Source organism: Cercospora kikuchii (assembly GCF_019650295.1).
Source record: "Cercospora kikuchii DNA, contig_00003, whole genome shotgun sequence".
Taxonomy (NCBI): Eukaryota; Fungi; Ascomycota; class Dothideomycetes; order Mycosphaerellales; family Mycosphaerellaceae; genus Cercospora; species Cercospora kikuchii.
This window is the reverse complement of record NW_025408584.1, coordinates 2,907,951-2,930,347: the sequence shown is the minus strand read 5'-3', so window position 1 is coordinate 2,930,347 and position 22,397 is coordinate 2,907,951. Positions and strand designations below refer to the sequence as shown.

Genomic DNA, 22,397 nt, shown 5'->3' with positions numbered 1-22,397 from the left:
TGGTGGTGGGCTGTTCGGAGCATCAATTTACAGAAGTGCGTGCACGGTCGTTTTCGTGTCTGCCTCAGGACCCAAAACTTGGCATCCCCGCGGCGTCCTTGAGCGAGCACAAGTGAGCGTTGACGCCCAGCGAGCATAGAAACAGCATCCATCATGCCGCCTCGAATACCCATCGCCACCTGCCTGCGGGCACAGAGCAGTACGTAGGCTTGTCGGAAATCGATATCTTCATGTTGACATGTGCCAGCAGCGACCCCTTCCACAGCCACGCGATCTTTCTCCTCCACACCCTGCTCCCAAGCGTCCACAGTCACGCAACGACGGAAACATCGCGATCCGTATGCCATTGCGCAAGCGCGAGCGAAAAAAGCTGCGAATCTGAGTAGACAGGAGGTACTGAAGAAGGAGCGGGCCAGCAGTCTAGGCGACCCTGTTCGTGGTCTCACCACGCCTTTCGTACGCTCCTTTGACACTGCCCTCCCTCCCGAGCCCTCGGCGGAAACCCCTTCGACGCAAGTCCGAAATTCGAAGTCACCATCTGAAGATGCCGTTGGACCCAAGACGGAGACAGACAATCACCTCAACTTCTACTTGACCAAAGAGGAATTGGCTCGCGGGTTAGGGAAGAGCCAATGGTTGACCACTCCTGCTGCGCAAGACGAGCCAGAAGAAGTAGAGGCAAAGAAGGGCCGAAGAGATGGTGGGAAAGAGTCGCGCGGATTCGATGCTGAGATTAGCGGGATCTTTGGTGGTGCTAGAGACGTGGATGCGAACAACCCCGACTGGGAGCGCGCCGCAGAAACGATGAAGGACTTCACTACCGGCATGAGTCCAGCAGCTCGGAAGAAGATATTGGAGGAGGAACACGCGACCGCGCAAGAAGCATTGAGACGAATCTCGAGCTTAGCACTGGGGAGCAGTAAAGACCGGCTGAGAGTGAACAAGCAGAGATGCATAGACGTCTTCGGGCGTCATAATACGGAGCAGACACTGCCTCCGAAACCAACTTCTGCGGGTGTAACCGGCGGCGAGCAGCAAAAAGTGGAACGTGTTGGAGCAGACACCGGCAGCAGCGAGGTGCAAATTGCTATACTGACCGCGAAGATTCGTGCCGTTGCAGACTTCCTGGAGACTAGAGGCACGATGGACAAAGTCAACAAGAGAAACCTTAGATTGCTGGTCCATCGTAGAGCAAAACTCTTGAAATATTTGCGCAGAAAGGAAAGAGGTGGGCCGCGGTGGCAGAACCTGGTTGAGACACTTGGGTTGACCGATGGAACATGGAAAGGCGAAATTATCTTGTAAAAGATGGAGCATTTGCATAGCGCAGGAAAAGCCTCAGAACTGGGCCGGTGAAGATATATCATGTACAGATATCAATGTACTATTACGACGCTCGCCACAACACCCACAGTGCCCAAAGGCAATTTCAGCATCGGTACATCCTTCGACAGTACTGTCCAAGGTCTCTCAACAGCACTATCCAGCATCTCAAGCATCTCAAAGCAGCAACATCGTGAATCACTCTAGGAAAGAATATGATGCACTCTCACCCAACTCGGGCGCTTGAAATATTCAGTGGACGAGCTTTGAAGGCATTGATGACTGGTGACGCTCGCGATCCTTAAAGTCTCCTTTCGCAATTGTGATCCACTATAAGACAGCTTCCGCAATCTCCTCTTCAGTCGACTCTCCCTCAACCAGCCCTCAACCAGCATCTCCATTTCCCATCACCTTCGGAACAACTCCGCAGTCTCCCTCCGCCAATCCGATGTGCTCACGAGCCCTTTCGCCTCCGTAGGATCCAGGCGCAGAATATCGATCATGAACAGCACGCAAAGCGCCTGAATGAAGAAGCTGTAGGAACGAGTTGCTGTTCGCCTGCCATTAAGCAAACTTGTGGAGCTCGGTTCTCCGCAAAAATTGAGCAGAGAAACCAATACTGCTGCTTGGATGATTCGAGCAATGATGGTGGGAAGCACGACAACCATGGTCTTATGGCAATTGCTGATCCAGGCGAGGAACAGTGGTAGCAGTAATTGTGTAAAACCTATTCTGGGAGCTCGATCCGAGGTATGGTATTCTGGTAGTCGCGTCGGTGGGAAATCTTCCTCAGCCCGCTGGTGTAGAGTATACTCCGTCGTCGTGGTTGTAGCCATGTTGCTGAACCGGCTGACAGAGTGGCTTAAGCAGAGTGTCTCTCCAGTTCCAAATGCAATGTGCAGAGTATTCCAGAGAAGTTGTTGGTTGATAACAAATCATGTATCCAGTTTCCGAGACAGCCTATTGACCGACACTCGTGGTGATAGAGGATCCGAGAACAAAGAAACCAGAGACAGATAATCCTTCTGCAGTAATAATAATCACTTTACTTTCAGTCCCGCATCGTCACGAGCCCTCGTCACTCAGCACGACAAGTGCCACAGAATGTCATGCAATATATCCCGAACATTCGATCTCCGACGCCAACTGCATGAAATGCGAACTCTCTGCCTCCAGGGTGCGGCGGCCGGAAGAGCTTACTGCTCGTGCTGAGACAGACACCCCACAATGCGGCTGCAGTCTACGCATGTGAAAGTGGAGCTCACAGCTATGTCTCAGCGAGTCATAGGCGTTGGAATGCTGTGCAGACTCACGTAGAGCTACCTGCAGCGAGGGCGCGTACTGTACAGCACATGCATTGTAGCGAAGGCCGTCTCAATCGCCAGGCATTGCGCATGCGTTGAGCCTGTCTCGCCTGTGCCCGTGAAGCATTTCGGCCTGCATTTGTTGGGTTGTGTGGGTAGAACTCGAGGATTATCGGTCCGGACACATCCGAGCAGCAAAAGTCAGCACGATGATTGAATATCATTTCAAAGTCGATAGCGTCTGAGCCAATAGAGTCTTGTACTTGTTGTGTACATGTTCTCGCGCGGCAATTTTTCACGCGAAGCTCCCATTTCTATATACATTAATGTTCAAATGCGCCAGCAATCATCGCCAAATAGTAGCAGGGTATCTTATCAGCATCAGGTCGTCTCAAATCAAAATGAAAACAAAAAACACGAAAGAAATCAATCAATAGTTGCGATAATCGCAGGAACATTCTGTGTCCACAGGCTGGGGTGTCAGTCCAGAAGTTATGCGAGCTCCGAGTTGGCCCTGGACGAATTCGTAGCAAGCCGGCACGTCGGTTCCGCCTGGACTGCTCTGCCGGATGTCTATTGCGTAGGGCCATTGCAAACCGCCGTCCGAATTGTTCGAATCTGGGTATGTTCGAGGTGCTGAAAGATAGAGAGTGCCAGTGAGGCTCGTTTGGTTGAAGTAGCATTGGGTCGCGACATTGTTAGCGGCCAACGACACGGGAGGATTGAATGCCTTGTCCATGTCAATACGGAACGTATATCGGGCGGAGCTTGAATTTGATTCAGGTGAAATGTAAGTGAGTGGTGTGTCCTCGAACATTAAGCTGAAAGGATTGCTCGTTGAGCTGATAGTGAGATTGGCAGGTTCGCCGTCGTCTGAAGTTGAGCCTGAGCCGATTGTCGCGTACGTCGAGGACGTGTTCGAGATGACCCAGTTGTATATTGACCTGCTGCCGTCGGACGTAGCTGGGTTTGCTGGATCGTAGACCTGGTACGGGAAACAATTCCAGGTCTCTGCGACCGAAGTGCAGCTGCTGTTCAAGGTTCGAAGCCTGGTGATCATGCTGTATTGGCCGATGGGGAACGGCTGCTGGTCCGCACCGCCCGGACTGCTCGAATCTGATGTGTTTTGCGCGGCCCCGTTGTTTGGATTTGAACCTCTCCGTCCAACTGTCAGGCCAACTGCAAGACCCACTATCAAGGCGATTGCGAGCAATGCCACGCCAGCAATAATGAGCCATGTCCTCCTTCGCCAACTGAAAGGATTCTTTCTCTGGTAGCCGCCTGACCGTCGCAGAGCTGCGAGCTTCTCGCCTTCGACTGGCCTGTTGTCGTCGCTGTCGCCGGCCACAGGCTCTGGAACCCATTCGTATGCTGGAGGAGCCGTCCGCCCAGTTTCGTAGCTGTCTTTATGCGCATGAGCGTTCGTCACGGGCGAAAGAGGATAGGGTAGGGCGTGTAAGGACTGCTCAGAAGCACTCTGTCGCAACGCGCTCTTTCGCGGGATCGGTGGTTTGGGCGCGGCTGTCGCCATGATGGAGTTGACTTCGCACCGTCGCGACGATGAAGGTCTTGAATTGCTTGCGCTCCCCGGCCGTGAGCGGTTCATGGCGGGCGAGAGGACGCTCGTGCGAGCAGCGCGGTGAGGGGAAGAGGAGGTCTTCTGCGCCGTCTGTTAAGCTTCGAGATCAGTGGATGGCGGCGCCAGTGGCTTGCATTGATAGGCAAAGCAATGAGATGGTGGGACGGTGGACGGCGGATGGTTGCGGAGGACTTGTTGATGGAAGGCGATGGGTCGCGATCTACAGAGCTCCTATATACATCTTCAGCCATTTTCGCGATAGGGCCGGCAGTGCCAATAGTGCCATCGAAGGCGGGCGGAAGGTGTAGAGCGCATCTTCATTTTGGGAGCGACGCCTAATTACGCTTCCGCGCACAGCCAATCAGCGCGTTGCGTGTGCTCGGCCAGGCCAACCTCTCCAGAGTCTCATTTGAAGTCTGCATACCACCTCGCGCTGTATACTATGCACGTTGATGACGGTTTCCACGTGGCGCGACGATATAGCAGGAGTCGCGATTCGAGGCACACAAAGACGCTCGTTCCGCCTTGACAGTGTCGCTTGACAAGTGAGGAGCGTGTGTGTCGCAGCTTGCCGGCTGCAACAGAATTGCGACTGAGGGCATGCACATGCACCATCGTTAGCCACCTTCCATAGCAAGTGGCTCGATGAGGCCGTTGCTTGTTCCTTGACATGCACTCACACATGCATGCACCTCTAGCCACAGTCAACTGAAGTTTGCCGGCTTCTTCTCTTCCAACTTTGAACTTGGCAGACCCGACCACCAACATCGTGTTGCGCGACTGCACGCGCCGCGCCAGCCAACATGGCCAGAAATGTGGTCACCATCCCCGTCTGGAATGACTCAGATGGCCAGCATGCGCCAATCAAGGATCGCACTCGCAACGATGGCTACTTTGAAGAACGCCTTGGAGAACTGTGGATGAAGGAGCGCGGCCAAGCACAGCCAGGTGTAGTGTACAGGTTGGATCGCTTACCTACAGGCTACTCCGGCTGGGAGAAGCGTCGAGGTGAAAGTAAACACGTCGATCGATGTAAGCTGGGCCTGTGCCGTTGTAGAGAACCCGTTGACCTGATTGCGCAGATATCGCTGGCCATCCGAGTGGCAAGGACTTTCGATCGCTAAATGAAGCGTGGCCTCACTTCCAACATCTCATCGCACACGGCAGTGCGGATGGGTGCCTTTGTGTATTGTGTACGGGCGGCCGGAAGAAGACCAAGACGAATAGAAGTGGCTCGCTCACATCCGGTAGTTCTGGACTACAGTCGCGCCACTTTGGGCCTTCATCAAGGTCGGCAGTTCCCAAGCCTGTCAAAGTCGCTGCACGAAAGACACAAGCCACTTTCGAATCGGATTCTGAGACGCCACAACGTGGCAAGCAAGCCGACGCAGAAGGCATCCCCGATTATTACCGTATTCTCCTCGACAAAGTGAAGGCCGCTGGTCCCGATGGAATCGTGCGTGAGAATGTAATCGATCAACTATCACCCGACTGGCGAGCAGGCCATCAGATGCTACAGGACATGCTCGACGATTGGTCTCAGCAGCCTAGCTTCGTACCTAGGATTGGGGAACTAGTACTATTCATCCGTTCCCTCGGCCATGGAGATACCTTAGCATGGGATACTGCATCGAAACGCTTACGGCCTCGAAACTCAGAGGGCTGGCATAATAATTATCGATGGGAAGCTGGAGTGGTAACACAATCGCCTACAGAGTTGGTGTCGCTCGATGACCTGATTGGCATTCCAGAGAGCAAGACACAAAATGTGACTTATTCTGGTTTCCGCGTGGAGCCATTGCCCGAGCCGGGAAGCCAGTCCAAACCATACAGCTCACAGCACAAATACGTACCGCTTCATGCTCTCCGGCCACTCTTGTACTGGAAAGAGTGCCTGGAAAGCACAGACGAGCAGGAGTGGCATCCGACGGTCAAGTACGCATTGACGGTTGCGAGCTCTTGGAGCCTGCTTGGAAAGTACAATTTCACAGGCAGCTGGCCCGAAGCCACACTGTTCTGTCGCGGAGTGTACATTGGCCCTGAGTTGCTCATGATGGGCGACCTAGTTCGCCTCGAGCCTCGCCCCAAAGACAGCCGACAGGATGCCATCGTGGATGTCATGGTGGTGTCATCCATTCGTCTTCGCTTCGTTAAGCTTGATGAATCCAGCGACGATGACTACGATGATGGAGATCCTTACACGACGTGCCTGCATATTGCTGGTAAGGTCTGGAGTCTGGATCCGAAACGCAGCTTCGCGGGAATTGGTGCTTCGCCCGCCAAGCCAAATCAACCTGGCTTCCCATCCGAGCTTGCAGGTTATGGAAACTGGTTCAATGTGACTGACCCTTCAAACGAGCGGCAGAAGCTTGAGGTGCCGTACACGAGGGTGCTGGGACGCTGTCTTGCCAAGGACGCTCTACATCGCTGGTTTCCAACATCCGACAAGGGGCTTTCGAATAATGGGCAAGTCGCTCGCAGTCAGCCATTAGAATTATCGCAAGGTCTGCCTAGCATGCGAGAAGCGCGAGCTTACTCAAGAGCTCATGACCCTCGCATCGATCGCGCTAGTGGCCAGTCCTGGTTCTGGGCAGAGACACGTATAGAACAACTTGACCTGCACGAAATCAATGGGAAATTCGTTGGTTCCAAGGAGGAAGGCCGCGATAGAAAGCAGATTAATGCATGGCGTCAAGCTTTGAAGGTGCTCGATGGAAAGAAAGGTAGCCTCGATGAATATTTCGCTGCAAAGAGACAGCGCGAGGAGGAATCGAGGCAGCCAACGAGCAGCGCGTTCGGTATGATGGCTTCTGTCACTCAAGGCGATAGTGCGACCGAGGGCGACGCTACGCAGGGTGGTGACTTGATGGAATTGGATGGCGATGCTGCCTCTTCGCGTCGTGGAAGCTCGATGCAGATGCTATCGATGGATGAAAACGAAGGCGACGATGATTCTGTCATGGTCATTGATGATTGACCGGACGCAGGGTATCAGGGTTATTACTGATGTGCATACCGCCAACACCTTTGCGCATAATACTCTTGCTGTCCAGCCATATTGGGCCTGCACTTGCGGCTTGGAGGACTCGCACCCGAAGCACGTTCGCCCACGCTAGTATCCACGTTTCACTGAGCAAAGGCATCGCAAGGCCATTGAGGTGACAGCGTAGACGAGTCATTCAAAACATGTAGAAAAGGAGCCAAGCAATGGCATTGGATTTCACACTGCTCATAAAATCATGCTGCATTGGCGAGACTTTTCTTTCGGCGGTCGCTGTCGTTCGAATTTAATGGCGAAGGCTGAACTTCACAGTTGCTATGGTTGTGAACTCATGGCGGTTGATCTGCCCTCGATGTGCAATATCGATAAGACTTCGGCAAAACTGGACAGCGATGGCCGATGCTGCCTGTGCAGCACACAGGAGATGCATGAACACTCACTTTGCTCCTTACCGCTCCATTGTTGTTCTTCGCACTATCATTACTGGCATCCGATTCCATTCAAGGCAAACCTTCTCGCTGCATTCTTGCATTCTGCGAACTATACATTCCAGCCGGATCACTTCCTATACGCTACATCTCACGATCGTCACACAGCGTCGCAGTCTGGGCTGCAGGCCACGCGCACGTACTTGCACACGACACATTCTAAAGTGCTTCGATGCTAGGAATGCGCTTATCTGTTTTGGCTTCGTCTTGATAGAACAGCTTATACAAAAGCTTACGCGGCGGCGCTCGTCACCCTCCGGCAACGCTCCGACCTCCATTTGCGTGAACAGCCTTGCATGGTTGAGAACTGCATGAAAGGAGAGAGCAGCTGCACAAGAGTACGCCCATCGTGCGAGGCTTTCTTGGTGTGATCTTCTTTCGCATGTCTGCAAACGCAATGCATTTGCCATTCGAACTAATCTTATACGCCACACTCTACACGAAGCCTGCAATAGCCCTGTCAATATTCAAAAGAGACGTCGATTTCTGGACTGTGCGGACGAGGCTTGATAGGTCCTACGTGCATCCCGAGCTCGACAAGCCAGGCAAATACTTTCATGAAGCTACCTTCGATAAACACTACGATGGGCGCTTCGCAGACAAACCGCTTCGGTACGACGAGAGACAAGAACATTTATCCGCGGCTGTTCGTGCCTATCTATCCAAGATGCACGAGATAGGCATTGAAACTTGGCTGATGCACGGCACCCTCCTCGGATGGTACTGGAATCGCAAAGCAATGCCATGGGATTCCGATGTGGATGTCATGATTTCCGAATCATCGATGCATTACCTCGCGAGCTATTATAACATGACCATGCACCATTTCAAAACACCTGGAAGCGAGAAGAGACGCTCATATTTACTGGAAATCAATCCGCATTGCTGGGAGAGCGGCCTTGATCAAGACAATAAGATTGATGCACGTTGGATTGATACAGATGTGGGCCTGTTCATCGACGTTACCGTACTGCGAAGGAATTCTACCTCGACAGAGCTGAGCGAAGAGATGTGGGTTAAGGACAATCATCACTACGCATACGACGACATCTTTCCTCTGAGAGACACTGTATTCGAGGGCACGCCTGCACTGATACCATTTGCGTATCCGGACATTTTGATTGAGGAGTACGGGCATCAAGCATTGTCGAATAGGCACCATGAGTTCCATTATTTTGATGCAAACCAGAAAGCGTGGCTGCCGGAGAAGCTGGCTGTCACGACTTCAAAATACGATCAAAGTTGAATGACCCACATCTATCGCTTGCAACTTCAGCAGGACTTCCACAATGCGTTCAGCTTGAGCATTGCTGCTCCTCTTGCTCTGGCTGAGTGACAGTATGTAGCGTTCATATTGAGCTACCCACCGATTCAGTACATCAAATCATCCTCTTGCCGGGGTAGCTCAATCGGTAGAGCGTGTGGCTCTTACGGACCACAATGTCCAGAAACCTCAAGGTCGTGGGTTCGAGCCCCACCTTCGGCTATTCCTATACACATCTCGAGTCAATGATCTTTTTGCTCCTTGCCTGCGTGGTGCAGGACGACGTTGGGACTCAGTCGGAGGCCCGATGATTCTTGGACTGCGCAGTGCTCGCCGGGAACATAGCAGGGACAAGGAATTTGGTAGCTCCAGCCTTGCTCCCGCTCGCTGCCCTCTTTTCTTTTTGGTCCCCAGCACGAAAGCAACCACAGACAAGGGAAAGAAGAATAACCCGACCTGTAGGTGACAGACGATTGAAGAAGAGTTCGATCGTCGAAACTACCGCCTTCTACAACTCCGGCTTCATGTCCACCTTCGACAACCTCTTCACAGCCTCGTCCCAATCCTTCATCATCACCTCCCCCAGGACCCTCACCCTCGCACTCTCGGCCAAGTAATGATAATAGTTCCCTCCCAATGCCGGATGTGAGAATCGCCTGTCACTCACGGCCTTCCATTCAACCTGCTCTCTCTGGAAACCCACACGTGCCAGGGCTTCGGCAAGATCAACCCATCCACCCTGGACTTTGAAGCCGACTCCTAGGGATGCTGGCATATTCTCCATCGAGGAGAGATGATATGTAATTTTGAGAAGTGGGATCGATTGCACTATCCGTCGTCCTTCTGTTGTGAGGAAGTGGGATTTGCAAAGTGCTTGAGCGATGAGATAGGCTGCATCGCGAGGAATTGATAAGTGGAAATCGTTGAGAGTGTAGTACAGCAGCAGGGATTCTTGTCGGATTCGATTGCAAGTTCTTGTCAGTGCCGGCTGCGGCAAGAGGATACACGCTTCTTGTGAAGTTGGCTCAGTGAGTGCGAATTCGTATATGAGGTTTCGAAGCTCTGGCGATAGGCGAAGGAGTGGTGATTTTTCTTCCATATTGTTTCGTTCAACGAAGAAAGGATTTATTGCCTGCTCGTGGTACAAGGACGGGGTGGTGATCTAGTCGACTTGCTTGCTTTGTTTGGTAGTGTATGAGATTGAGTTCCGGCATGATCTCAGCCAGCGCCCTCCCGCTGCACTATGTCTTGCATTGAAAACGCTAGCTGCAAAAGTTTGTAGCAAGAGTCTCGCAGAGTTGCAGCATGTGATAGCAGGCTCAAGTGCAGGGACCGTGATGGAATTTTTCCCACTGCATTGTGCTTCTGAGCCGAGATAGGCATTACATCGGTTGAGCGTCCGGAGAGTAACAGATTCCACGATCCTGTGTTGCTTCCGAAAACCGAATGTCGTGCATTTATCGCGTGATAGAGGAGGAATGTATGATCATTCATCGTAAACATTCTTCTTCTTCGTCACGAGGATGTATGGCCGTTTATCCCAAAACGCGTTTCCGATGATATCGGTATGCTCAATCACAACCCTTGCCTTCTGCTTCCTCTTCCTCTCCTTCTCCAATTGCGTCTTACTCGTAGGATTGGCAGCAGCTTTCTTCTTGCTCCCTCCACCATCCTCATCATCATTCGCACCATTTTCTGCTTCCTCATCATCGTAAGCCCTGTACACCACCGATCCCTTCTTAAACACCTCTTCCTCATCATTATAATTCACCCCAAACCTCTTCCATAAAATTTCATTCTTGTCACTCGCGAACGTCCCCTTCAACATCTTCTCCGCCTCAGTGCCACTCATCCCCTTCCCTTCTTCCTCTCCCTCGCCACCTCTCAACACCAGATTCCAAAACGTCGTATTGTATAGATTATTGATGTGACAATCCGCCTGCCTCCAGCTCAGATAATCCCGCAAGATACTCTTCTTCGGGTAACACACACACCTCCCATCAAAAGTCGGAAACGGTCTTTCCAACTTCATTTCTTCCTCGGGAAAGAAATCTCGCCATTGCATCACATACTCCGCCGTGAACATCGTCGCGACAGAAGTACTTAATTTCGCGCTCCGGCGCTCGAACAGTGCGGTATTCTCGTGGAAGACGAAAGAGTATTCATCGCTTTGGCCGTAGCCGAGGACGATGTCGTGAAAAGATTTGACGACTTGCACGGCGGCGCTGTTCATCAAGTTGATGGCGCGTTTGTCATTGGGTTTGACGAAATTGTATTTCTTGCAGAGTTTGCTGAAGCCGCGGCCGTCGATGCGCACGACGATCCAGTTGGAGAGAGGCAGGGAGTCGGGCGCCTCGAAGTTCTTGACATAGGAGAATTCGCTGTTGGCCATGTTCGAGGCCGGGATTGAGTCGTACACAGCTGCTTTTTGGAATGTGTGCTTTGGAGGCAATTCTGGAAGGTGTTGGCAGCGGTTGTTTAAGGCTCTGACTTCAGTTTGGTACGTCAAAGTTTGGTGTCGCGAGCAACAAAAGTTGAATGGAGAAAGATGTTGAAATTCGCGACTGAGTCACGTTTTAACATTTTCAACGTTCAAGAAGCACAACCAACTCGATCAAAGAAACACTTTGTTGCATTCAAGCAGCTCTCGCTGCGTTTGCATTTTCATTTTATCTCATCTCTGGCGTCTCTTCGGATCTGCTATCCAGCCCCATCGCCAGTTGCATCATGTGTATAATCCTCAAGGTCTCATCCACCGGTACTATCGCATTAGCCGAGTGTCAACCTCGCGCAGCATAAAGACGCGCGCCCAACGTCCCCCGTAAGACGCGCAACAAGACATCAAAAACTTTCAGCAGCATGTGTCGCTGCGCGCAATTCGTCCATTGTATCTTCCTCCCTGACTCTCATCGTGTGGTTTTTTCTCGATTCGCTTCATCTTTCTCTATGTCCAAGAAAACAAACTCCGGTCGCAATGCTGAACGCTGGATGTATAGTACATGTGCAAAAGCACAGTGATTTCGCTGTTTAAAATAATTATGCATCGATCACTCTTTTGGAGAATTGGGAGAGCTGGGAATTGGTCAGTAGGTGCAAGAGGTACCAAAAAAGCGCCAGACTTACTACTGAGGAGAGGTTGGTGAATATTGCGGAGAGGTGGGCGAGGCCTTGTTCGCGCTGGGAGATGTAGGCGACCATTGTGGCGATGTAGGACTGTAGCCGGGTGAAGTTGGCGAGGTGCTGCTTGCGCCACCTCTGCCACCATAAGCAGGTGAGGTGGGAGAGTACTGCGGTGACGTGGGCGAGTATTGCGGCGAAGTGGGAGAATACTTCGGAGAAGTCGCGCTGCCAGCCATTGGTGATGTTGGAGAAAAGTTTGGACTGGAAGGACTGTAGTTCGGTGAGGTAGGCGAATAAGATGGGCTCGTTGGCGAATAGTTTGGCGAAGTAGGCGACACCTTGCTGCCACCGCTACCAGACCAAGTTGGAGACGAAGGCGAGTAGCTCGGGCTCGTTGGACTGTAGGCCGGTGAGGCGGGTGAATATTGCCCTGAAGGAGAGCCCATCTGATATGCAGGACTCGTGAGAGTGACTCCCGGTGAGGTGGGCGAATAGCCACCACCGTAGCTTGGACTCGTTGGCGAATATCCGCCGGCGTAGCCTGGGGAGACAGGAGACATGCCGCTGAAGGGGCTCTGAGGCGCGTAACCTGGACTCATACCACCCCTGTATGGGCTCATGCCACCATCCAAGCCACCGCCATAGGCAGTAAGACCACCGCCCTCGTCCTGGCCAGGATTGATGATCGGTGAGAAGGACGCGCCGTAGTCAGGACCAGCAAAGCCGCTCTCAGACATCGGCGAGCCCATGTCGTACGGGGTCATCGCTCCCTCTGCCATTGGAGACATGGCGCCGCCACCGACACCCATTGGCATTGGATGGGTCTTTTGAACGACGCCCTTGAGCATCTCAGTGTCAAGTAGAACGTCAAATTCACCGGTTCCGCTTGGAGCGAGCTGACCAAGAATGATGTTCTCGGAAACACCTCGACAGTCATCAAGTTCGCCAGAAGAAGCGGCATCGAACAGAATTTCGACAGTCTCTTCGAAGGAGCAACGCATAAGGGCACCAGTGTCGGCCTTATTGATACCGTGTCTCGTGACGGCCATCAGCTCGCCTCGTGCGCACATGACGTCGCAAAGAATAGCCATGTGTCGGTGGTTGACGTACGAACCATCGTTGGTGAGCACGTCCTTCAATTCGCGCATCAAGGAAGCTCGCACAGCCTCGATGCCGAAAACATCCCTAATTGACTGGAAGTGGTTACAAGTCGTGCGAGTGCTGTCCACACCATCGACGGCGAGGACATTCTTGAGGTTGATGCCATCTGTGTCGAGGTACCATTCTTCGCAGGCTTTGTCGTTCTTGCTCTTGACCAGCTTGCCGTCGGCCTCCTCGACCATGCTCAGATCCTTGGATACGAACACACGTCGGATGCCAGCAACTCCGCGCAGGACGACGTTGTCAAGCATGTGTTCAGACAGTTGCTTCAACGTGTCATCCTCGTTGGTCTCTGTGCCCTCATCGTCTTTGTCGGCTCCATGCACCATACGCACGCGGATCACCATCTCATCGGAGTTGTCGTCAGAGAAAATGACAGCCACATCCTTCTGGTAGGTCTCCTGGATCTTGTGCGCGACGTCCGTGACGGTCAGACCCTTATCGAGCAATTGTCGTCGACCGAGCACAAATCGCAACATCCACTTGCTTTGAGCATCTGGGTTCTCCGCGTCATCTGGGACGATGAAGTACGAGGTGACCATGTCCCGATCTTCGTCGATAACCGTGTCTCGCACATCAGGATCATAGTAGATTTCTGCCGCGTCAGTAACGTTGCGTAAGCTGGTGAATTCGACCTTGGACCGAAGAAGTTTGGCGGCATCTTGCTTGGTTGTGTTATGCGCTTCCTGGTACACCCTCATGTTGGGTGTCTTGATGTTGTCGGCAACGTTCAGAATCTCCTTGAGACGCGGCACACCCTTTGTAGTCGTCTTTGCAGTGACACCAGCCAAATGGAACGTATTGAGCGTCATCTGAGTGGCAGGTTCACCAATGGATTGTGCAGCGAGGACACCGACCATCTCTCCCGGACTGACCAAAGCACGCAAGAAGCGATTCTCAATGTCACCTAGGATGTTGTCAAGTGCAAGTTTGCTGAGCTTGTCTTCGTTGACAAGGCGCTTGAAAGCCAATCTCGATCTGAAGAGAGCCTTGCACAGGAGTGTGGCATTCAGATCAGCTTCCAGCGTCAGCGCATCATCGCCACGAATGATCTTGAGCCTGTCGAGCAGAGCCGCGACTTTAGGGATAGTCTCGCGAGGATCGAGATCGCTCTTGCTGTTGTCGTTGATCTTGAACTTGTCTCTCGCATTTTGAATCATGCGGGAGATGTTCAGCGGCAGGAAACGCTGATCAGAAGGATCGTCCAGACCTTGACGAATCTTGATACGATCATTTCTGATGGCCTCGTACTCCTGATCGAACAGTTCTTGCACCTCGACATCACCTTGCAGCTCACCAGCTATCTCCAGGACGTTGGGCGATAGCGTCTGGTTCTTGCTCGTTGGGTTGATGACATCAATCTTGTACTTCTTATCGAAGGCAGAGTGCGACTGCTTGATGATCGACAGCGCCTGGCCTTCGATGAAAGTGGCGTCCAGACCATCTTCGCCGTAGACGAATTGCAGAATGTCGCCCAGAGAGTTGCGGACGGTACCATCGTACTTGATCATGATCTCCTCCAGAGCCTTCACGAGACGACGCTGAATGTATCCGGTTTCAGCGGTCTTGACAGCAGTATCGATCAGACCCTCACGACCACCCATTGCGTGGAAGAAGAACTCCTGAGGTGTGAGACCGCGAAGGTAAGAGTTCTCGACGAATCCTCTAGATGCCGGCGAGTAATCATCCTTCGGGAAATGTGGCAAGACACGGTCCTTGAAACCAAAGGGAAGACGCTTGCCTTCGAGCGACTGCTGGCCCACAGCTGCAGTCATTTGAGAGACGTTGGTAGTCGAGCCTTTGGAACCACCCTTGACCATGACTCCAACGTTGTTGCACGGCTTCATGCCCTTGTAAGCCGCATCACCGGCATTGTTACGGGCGTTATCGAGCGCGGCCTTCGTTTGCGACTCGAAGGTCTCCCGAATGGTCATACCTGGAAGTGCTTCCATCTCGTCTGATTGCACCTCACGCATGTAGCCATCGACGATGGCCTTCTCTTTGACGATATTCTGTTCGATGGCCAAGACCATGTCTGCGTCTGGAACAGTGTCTCCAATACCAACACTGAAGCCGTTGTGCAACAGCCAATAGCAGACAATTCGTTGAGCTGCGTTGAAGAACTCGACGGTGGCATCAGTCCCCCGGTCATTGAAGATGAGATGGACGACACCACCTCCCGAAGCACCGACAAGCTTCTTTGTGAGACGGCCCCAGATGAGCTCGCCATTCTGAATCAGGATCGACGAATCGGCTTCGGCAAGGGAGATGTGGTCCTCATCATCGCCAATCTTCATGATGTTGAGTCCAGATGGCAGAGCCAAGGAGGCGATTTGCTTGCCAGTCCAACGTGGTACTGGCTTGAGAATCGCAGGTGGAGGCACAACGCCGTCCCAGTTAGGTACCCAGAGCAGGATGTTCATGACCTGCTCATAGTCCATCATGGTGTCTCGCTTGGTCATCATGTAGATACCTGCCATGGTGTCTTGCACGATACCCATCAGAGGGCCGTTCTTCTGCGGTGACACAATATTGTGCGGCACAGCGCAGAGATTGGCCACCTCCGCTCTCGTCTCGTGGCTTTGTGGCACGTGCAAGTTCATCTCATCTCCATCGAAATCGGCGTTATATGGTGACGTGACCGAAAGATTGAGGCGGAAAGTTGAGTACGGCATCACCTTGACTCTGTGGCCCATCATGGATTCCTTGTGCAACGACGGCTGACGGTTGAAGATGATATAATCACCGTCGACGATGTGGCGCTCGACAATCCATCCATTTTGGAGCTCGATCTCTCCTGCACGCTTGTGGTAGCGCAAGTCGACTCTCGAACCGTCATCGCGAATGATGTGCTTCGCTCCAGGATGCTCGCTGGGACCATTCCGTACGAGCTCTGTCAGCTTGCGCTTGTTGTAGTCTGTGACACGCTCTGGGAATGTCAAGATTCTTGCCGTAGATCGAGGAACACCGACTTGGTCGAGATCCAGATTTGGGTCTCCAGTGATAACAGTACGTGCGGAGAAGTCGACACGCTTACCCATCAGGTTACCACGCAGACGACCCTCCTTCGACTTGAGACGAGCACGAATGGCCTTGAGGGGCCGACCAGACTTCTGGATAGATTTGGGCAATCCGGCAATATCGTTGTCCATGTACGTGGCCACGTGATACTGCAGGAGTTGGGTGAATTCTTCCGTGATATGAGCAGGAGAGCCTTCTTGCTCTGCTCTCCGCACGTTCGAGTTAGCGCGAATGATGTCGGACAGTTTGTAAGTCAAGTCGTCCTCCGATCGCATGCCTTGGCTGGTGCCGTCCACAGAAATGCTGGGTCGCACAGCTGGCGGTGGAACCGGTAGCACAGTCAAGATCATCCACTCTGGTCGTGCATAGTCCAAGTTCAGACCTAAGCGTTGAAGGTCGATTTCAGGAATCAGACGAAAGACTTGCAGTGCCTGAAGAGGAGTGATGACTCTCTTCTCTGGGCCCGCGTCCTCTCCAGTATCCTCGTTCTTGGGTAGCTTCCAGGTGCCAACCAGCTTCAATTGATCTTTGCGAATAGTCGGCTGCACATTGCCGCAACCCCCATGACCTAGAGCCTTGGGCTTCTTCGGGTCTTCACCAAAGTTCTTGTCTTCAGACTCCGCCTCGTCTGGTTGACAATCCATCTTCGGCTTGCACAGCTGGGTGATTCTGTGGAAGCGTTGTTTTGGATCACGAAGTCTGATGGCGCGCGCAAACTGTGGGTTGCGCTGTACAGATACGTGTAAGCACTGGACAAGGGAGACGCTCACTTACCGACACGCGAAAGAAATGGTGGCAACTTACTTCATCTTCCAAAAGCTTTCCGCAGTTGTGACAGACCGACTCAAGGATCTTCTTGATCTTGGTGATGAACCCTGATCACGTGAAAGTCAGCATTTGCAGTGGCACGGACAGTCGCGTGTTTCGCGTCCAACGTACCAACGTGGTAGACGGGGACCGCCAGCTCGATGTGGCCAAAATGCCCAGGGCATTCTGTCTGGCTTTCACCGCAAGTGGCGCACATCTGGCCGCGGTCGATCGTGCCGAGCTTGGGGTCGTTCAGACCCTTCTCGCGTGGGCGATTGCGCTGCTCGTCCATGGTCTCGGGATACTCGATGTGACAGACACTCATGCTCTTAATCTCTTCGGGCGAGAAGAGTCCGAATTGGATCTCCTGCACCGTCTTGAGGGGCGCGTCCGAATGCACGAAGTTCGCCATGTTGGCGGTTGGGTAGGTGGAACAGCTGTGTTCGCGTGTCGATCGAGCAGTCTGCTAGCCGTCTCCAAATCTCAATCAGAGTCGCGCCTTGTCGTGGTGCGAATCGATGCGCTTCGTGCGCTCTCCACTGCCTTCGCTCGCTGTCCGCCACCTCACTCCCCTGTCAACACCGCGCAGCCTCGTGAAGGCGGGCGCCGCGCCTCAGACACTCAAAACCACTCCGTCGCGCCGTTCTTTCACCGATATGCGTGGGTCGTCGATGCTCGCGGATGAAATGGCGGCGCAGTTGGCGCGGTAAGAATGGGTGTGGTGCGACCGTGACGTGCGGCTCGTGGTGTCAATCGTGGCCCGCCAGCGACCGAAAGAGCGCGCGAGTTGTCCTCCCGTGGCAGTGTGTCTCGATGACAGCGATTCCGCACGCGAACCAGGCGGAGTCGATGATGTTGTCGCGGTGGGGGGTGGGTGTTGTGGTGATGGAAGCCTGACCAGAGGCGAGCAGTCTTGATGCCAAGCGGCGGCCGGCTTCAAAGAGCCGCAACGCCGGAAACGTCTGTGCACGCCACCGGTGTCTCGACGTGCGTGCGTGCAGCGTCCACGAACAAACAAACGGCTGCGATCTTGTCACAACCAATCGTTGCACGATTGACTCGGCCTGCTGACGGGGGGCTCAGTCTTCGCAACAGACGTGCTGGTTGACAGCGCCTCGTACATTCACACTCTCTGTGGCCGTCGCTGCAGAGTCGCGGCAAGTCCATGGCGAGCCGCGTGCTCTGCCTCCTCTCTCTCCCATTCACCCTCTCACTCCCGCTCCTGTGACTCTGCGCCGACTGAATGCCGCGCGCACATGCCTGACTCACCCTCTAGGCAGCACCACGCGCGATCATGAACCTGCCGCTGTCCGACCCAGCGCTGTTGGCGCAGGAGACCCCCGAGACTCTGGTCGCGCGACTCCGCTCCTCTGGCCAGGCCGTCTGCATTCGCTTCTCCCACCGCGGCGATCTCCTCGCATCTGGCACTGCTAAGGGCACTATTGCCATCTTCGACCTCGAGACGAATGGCGTGGCACGCAAGCTGCGAGGCCACACCAGCGGCCGCACGGTACAGTCGCTGTCGTGGGAGAAGAGCGGGCGCTACCTTTTGAGCAGCAGCATAGATTGGAAGGTCATTCTGTGGGACCTGGCTGATGGCAGCAGACTGCGCACCATCAACCTCGGCGCGCCCGTCTACATTGCAGAGCTGCATCCCAACAATCACCACATGTGTGTGGCCGCGCTGTACGAGTACCGTCCGGTTCTTGCAGATTTCACCGACGACAAAAAGGTCACACAACTCGCCTTGCCCAACTTGCCAAAGCGAGCTCCTCACGAAGAGGGCGGCGAGAAGGCGGACGCGAAGCATTTTACCACTGTGGCTGCTTTCACCCCGAGCGGCTCCCACATCATTACAGGCACTACCAAGGGCTGGCTTAATGTGATCGACACCACGACTCGCGAGACCGTCTACAGCACGAGGCTATGTAGTAAACCCATACTGCTCATCAGGCTTAGCAGTTCGGGCCGCGATCTGCTTGTCAACGCCTCCGACACTGTCATTCGGACTATCAAGCTTCCTGATCTGGCCGACCCCAATCTCCATCCCGACAACATTCGTCTGGAAGTTGAGCACAAATTCCAGGACGTTGTCAATCGCTTATCCTGGAATCACGTTGCCTTCAGTAGCAACGCCGACCATGTCATGGCTTCGACGCTGATGAATCATGACATCTACATTTGGGAGCGCATACATGGGTCGCTGGTGAAGATTCTGGAAGGCCCTAAAGAAGAGCTTGGAGCTGTAGAGTGGCATCCGACACGCCCATTTGTGGCTGCGACTGGGGTGGAAACTGGCCGGGTGTATCTCTGGTCGATTAACACACCACAAAGATGGTCAGCACTTGCGCCCGATTTTGTCGAGGTCGAGGAGAATGTGGAATATATTGAAAGAGAGGACGAGTTCGACATCCACGACATATCCGAGTTGCAGAAGAGGCGATTAGACCAAGAAGATGAGGAGGTAGATGTCCTGACCGTGGACGAGGAACAGCTGGCAAGGGAAGGCATGAACATAAAGAATGGCACAGTGCAGGCAGGCGAGGAGTTCCGCATGCCTGTACTGCTGGACATAGGTGAATCTGACAGCGAAGACGAAATCGTTGCAGTCGGAGCTGGCCAATTCAGACGCAAGAGTACCGCGCAGGCGGATGAGATGGAGTTTGCCGATGGCGAAGATGTCGCTAATGGCGAGTACGAGACCAATGGTCACTCTGGATCGAAGCGCCGCAGAGGGGATTGAAGATGAAACATGAATAGGGCAACCCAACTCGGCGACTACAATACGCTGCAGGTTGCATCGAATGCTTTTGCAGGCATCAATCCACCAGGGGCAATTACGCGTGCCCCACGCCAATGGGCACGCTCAAAGCATCGAGCAGAGCTCTGACTTGATCGCAAGTAGAGCGTGTGGATGACTAGATGTACCTGTGCCCAGTCAGAGTCCATGACACGCTGTTGGCCAGCGTCTGCATCTCACACCTTGCGCATGAAGCCGATTGAATAGCAGTGGACATCATATTGGAGCCCAGAGACGAGTTTGATAAGAGGAATTTAGAAGTCGAGAACCTCTGTAGCAAGCCCAAAAGCATTGGCGAATCGGAACGAGCCAAACTCTAGAACCACTGCATACAGTGCCATTCCTCACATAGCCTCGCATTCCTCAAATATCACCCCATTGTCCACGCGCTTTGAGACATCTAATTCCTGAAGTATTGTGAGGTCGACTCGCATTTTACTTTTCTTTCGTACATAATCACTTATACACACACATGGCAATGCCGCTCACAACCCCATTCTGCAAGAAGTAATCTATTGCGTATACTGTCTCTGCAACAACTTCGCAATCGTCGTCAATTGAATATTGCTCGTCCCCTCGTAAATTTGTCCAATCTTGCTGTCTCGCCAGTACTTCTCCGCAAGGCCCTCTCGCACGAAACCCATGCCTCCCATCCATTCGATGGCTTGGCCGGATACCTTACCAGCAATGTTGGAAGCGTACAATTTCGCCATTGCGGCGTCCATGACGAAGTCTTGACCGGCTTCCTTCTTTCGTGCGGCGTTGTATACGAGTGCTCGTGCGGCTGTGATCTCGGTCCAGGCTTGTGCGAGTTGATGTTGCATGCCTTGGAATTCGCCAACGAGGGCACCGAATTGCTTGCGGTCGTTCCAGACGTACTTGGCGGCGTTTTCGAAGGCACCGAGGGCGAGACCGGTCATTTGGGCAGCCTGTGAATATGGTCAGAGGGAATCTCAATGTTAGGTAGATCATGCACGACTCACAATACCGATACGACCCTCGTTGAGGATGCCAATCGCATACTTATATCCGTCGCCCTCCTTGCCCAACAAGTTTCCATGAGGAATCTTGCAGTCGTCAAAGTTGAGCACGCAAGTTGAAGAAGCCTTGATGCCCAGCTTCTTCTCCTTCTTCGCGATCTTGAGCCCAGGGTTCTCTTTGTCAACAATGAAAGCAGTGATACCCTTGTAACCCTTCTCTGGGAACAAGTTGGCAAAGACGATGAAGAATCCGGCTTCCATGGAGTTTGTGATCCACATCTTGCTGCCATTGATAATGTAGCTGTCCGATGTCTTCTCCGCCTTGGTCTTCATAGCGAAAGCATCTGAACCTGAAGCTGGCTCGGACAAGCAGAAAGAACCCACAGTCTCTGTGGCCAATCTCGGAAGCCACTTCTTCTTGCTCTCTTCTGTTCCGTATTTCATGACCGTCGTGTTGACGAGCGTATTGTGCACATCGCACATGACACTGACGCTGGGATCTACTCGCGCGAGCTCCTCAATGCCTACGATTGCAGCCGTGAAGTTCATGCCCGCGCCACCATACTTTTCTGGGATCTCGACACCCATGAGGCCTTGCTCAAACAGCTGCTCCACGATTGAGGGATCCATCTTCTCGGCCTCGTCCATATCTCGCACCTTGGGTAAGATCACGTCGTTGGCGAATTTTTGCACGGATTCGGCCATGGCAGCCTCGACTTCGTTCAAGTGGAAGATTGGGGTCGGCTGTAATGTCTCGAGATCGATGGTCTGCTCGTTGCGCCGGCTCGGAGTAGTAGATAGACATCGTGAACTGCTGCTGCTATCAGCCATGCCTATTCTCGCCGTGGATCCGTTTTCTTACGCTTGTGCTGGGCGTGCAAAGGCGGAGCGTTTTGCTGCTGCTCTTGTGCATTGTGGTGCTGCTCTTGCCAGAGGCCGGAGGGTCTTTGCGAGGGAGGCCATGGTGGAGAGAAGGAGTGATATACTTGGAGGTCACGCGTGTTATACAATCAGATGAAGACGGTGAAGATAAATCGTGGCGTGTGTCTTCACGAAGGGCCGGGGCAAGGGCATTCACATCATGTGAAGAGCCGCATCAAAGCGATCTACCTCGGATCACATGCCGCACCAGCCATGGCATACGCGAACTCTATCGCGTTTGCACTACAACAAGACCCCAGACTGCCCACGTCCGTTCCCCGTGGAGAGAGCATCATCTCGGTCTCATCGTCGTCTGGGCTACTGCTGGTCTGCATTCAGCCACATATTGTTGGCCGGACTCTCGTTCACGTTCGTGGGAATGCTGGATGCGACTTCCGTGCTATTCGAAGCCGCGAGAAGGGGCGAGATTCGGCCGTTGCTCGCGTTCAAGGTCCGAGTGTAGCATGTCACCACATGGCAACCCGCCGAGCGAATACCTTTTATGGTTGGGAGTGCGCTTGGCACGGATGCTCAAATATTCTCGGAGTTCGAGAAGCTCGAACGGCCGCAGCCATGCAGTGAAAGCGTGGTGGTGAAGGGAAGGAGGCAGAGTACAGCAGTAGTGACG

General features: G+C 53.3%; 9 protein-coding genes across 10 annotated transcripts; 4 read left to right on the top strand and 5 right to left on the bottom strand.

Annotated features, from left to right (window-relative positions):
* Positions 1-153: 153 nt before the first annotated feature.
* On the top strand, positions 154-1,305 carry CKM354_000551600 (the record flags this gene model as incomplete). Of its 2 annotated transcripts, none has more annotated exons than XM_044800792.1 (2): positions 154-199; positions 251-1,305. In XM_044800792.1, the coding sequence occupies 2 exons, from the start codon at positions 154-156 to the stop codon at positions 1,303-1,305; spliced, it is 1,101 nt and encodes a 366-aa protein (XP_044656727.1). The 2 variants fall into 2 exon arrangements, with proteins under 2 accessions (XP_044656727.1, XP_044656728.1); XM_044800793.1 differs by having other exon boundaries at positions 248-1,305.
* Positions 1,306-3,057: 1,752 nt separating this feature from the next.
* Positions 3,058-4,158, bottom strand: CKM354_000551500 (uncharacterized protein; the record flags this gene model as incomplete). Its single annotated transcript, XM_044800791.1, has 1 exon — positions 3,058-4,158. One exon carries the CDS (start codon positions 4,156-4,158, stop codon positions 3,058-3,060), a length of 1,101 nt encoding a protein of 366 aa, XP_044656726.1.
* An 851-nt stretch (positions 4,159-5,009) lies between these two features.
* On the top strand, positions 5,010-7,183 carry CKM354_000551400 (uncharacterized protein; the record flags this gene model as incomplete). The annotated part of the gene is made up of 2 exons (XM_044800790.1): positions 5,010-5,238; positions 5,289-7,183. The coding sequence occupies 2 exons, from the start codon at positions 5,010-5,012 to the stop codon at positions 7,181-7,183; spliced, it is 2,124 nt and encodes a 707-aa protein (XP_044656725.1).
* Positions 7,184-8,092: 909 nt separating this feature from the next.
* CKM354_000551300 (uncharacterized protein) lies at positions 8,093-8,941 on the top strand (the record flags this gene model as incomplete). Its single annotated transcript, XM_044800789.1, has 1 exon — positions 8,093-8,941. The coding sequence occupies one exon, from the start codon at positions 8,093-8,095 to the stop codon at positions 8,939-8,941; it is 849 nt and encodes a 282-aa protein (XP_044656724.1).
* Positions 8,942-9,467: 526 nt separating this feature from the next.
* CKM354_000551200 (uncharacterized protein) lies at positions 9,468-10,058 on the bottom strand (the record flags this gene model as incomplete). Its single annotated transcript, XM_044800788.1, has 1 exon — positions 9,468-10,058. One exon carries the CDS (start codon positions 10,056-10,058, stop codon positions 9,468-9,470), a length of 591 nt encoding a protein of 196 aa, XP_044656723.1.
* Positions 10,059-10,445: 387 nt separating this feature from the next.
* CKM354_000551100 (tRNA guanylyltransferase) lies at positions 10,446-11,351 on the bottom strand (the record flags this gene model as incomplete). The annotated part of the gene is made up of 1 exon (XM_044800787.1): positions 10,446-11,351. The coding sequence occupies one exon, from the start codon at positions 11,349-11,351 to the stop codon at positions 10,446-10,448; it is 906 nt and encodes a 301-aa protein (XP_044656722.1).
* Positions 11,352-12,006: 655 nt separating this feature from the next.
* On the bottom strand, positions 12,007-17,480 carry CKM354_000551000 (DNA-directed RNA polymerase II subunit RPB1; the record flags this gene model as incomplete). Its single annotated transcript, XM_044800786.1, has 4 exons — positions 12,007-12,031; positions 12,083-16,989; positions 17,066-17,136; positions 17,201-17,480. 4 exons carry the CDS (start codon positions 17,478-17,480, stop codon positions 12,007-12,009), a joined length of 5,283 nt encoding a protein of 1,760 aa, XP_044656721.1.
* Positions 17,481-18,362: 882 nt separating this feature from the next.
* On the top strand, positions 18,363-19,811 carry CKM354_000550900 (uncharacterized protein; the record flags this gene model as incomplete). The annotated part of the gene is made up of 1 exon (XM_044800785.1): positions 18,363-19,811. The coding sequence occupies one exon, from the start codon at positions 18,363-18,365 to the stop codon at positions 19,809-19,811; it is 1,449 nt and encodes a 482-aa protein (XP_044656720.1).
* Positions 19,812-20,380: 569 nt separating this feature from the next.
* Positions 20,381-21,811, bottom strand: CKM354_000550800 (uncharacterized protein; the record flags this gene model as incomplete). The annotated part of the gene is made up of 3 exons (XM_044800784.1): positions 20,381-20,797; positions 20,852-21,662; positions 21,711-21,811. The coding sequence occupies 3 exons, from the start codon at positions 21,809-21,811 to the stop codon at positions 20,381-20,383; spliced, it is 1,329 nt and encodes a 442-aa protein (XP_044656719.1).
* Between the last annotated feature and the right edge of the window lie 586 nt (positions 21,812-22,397).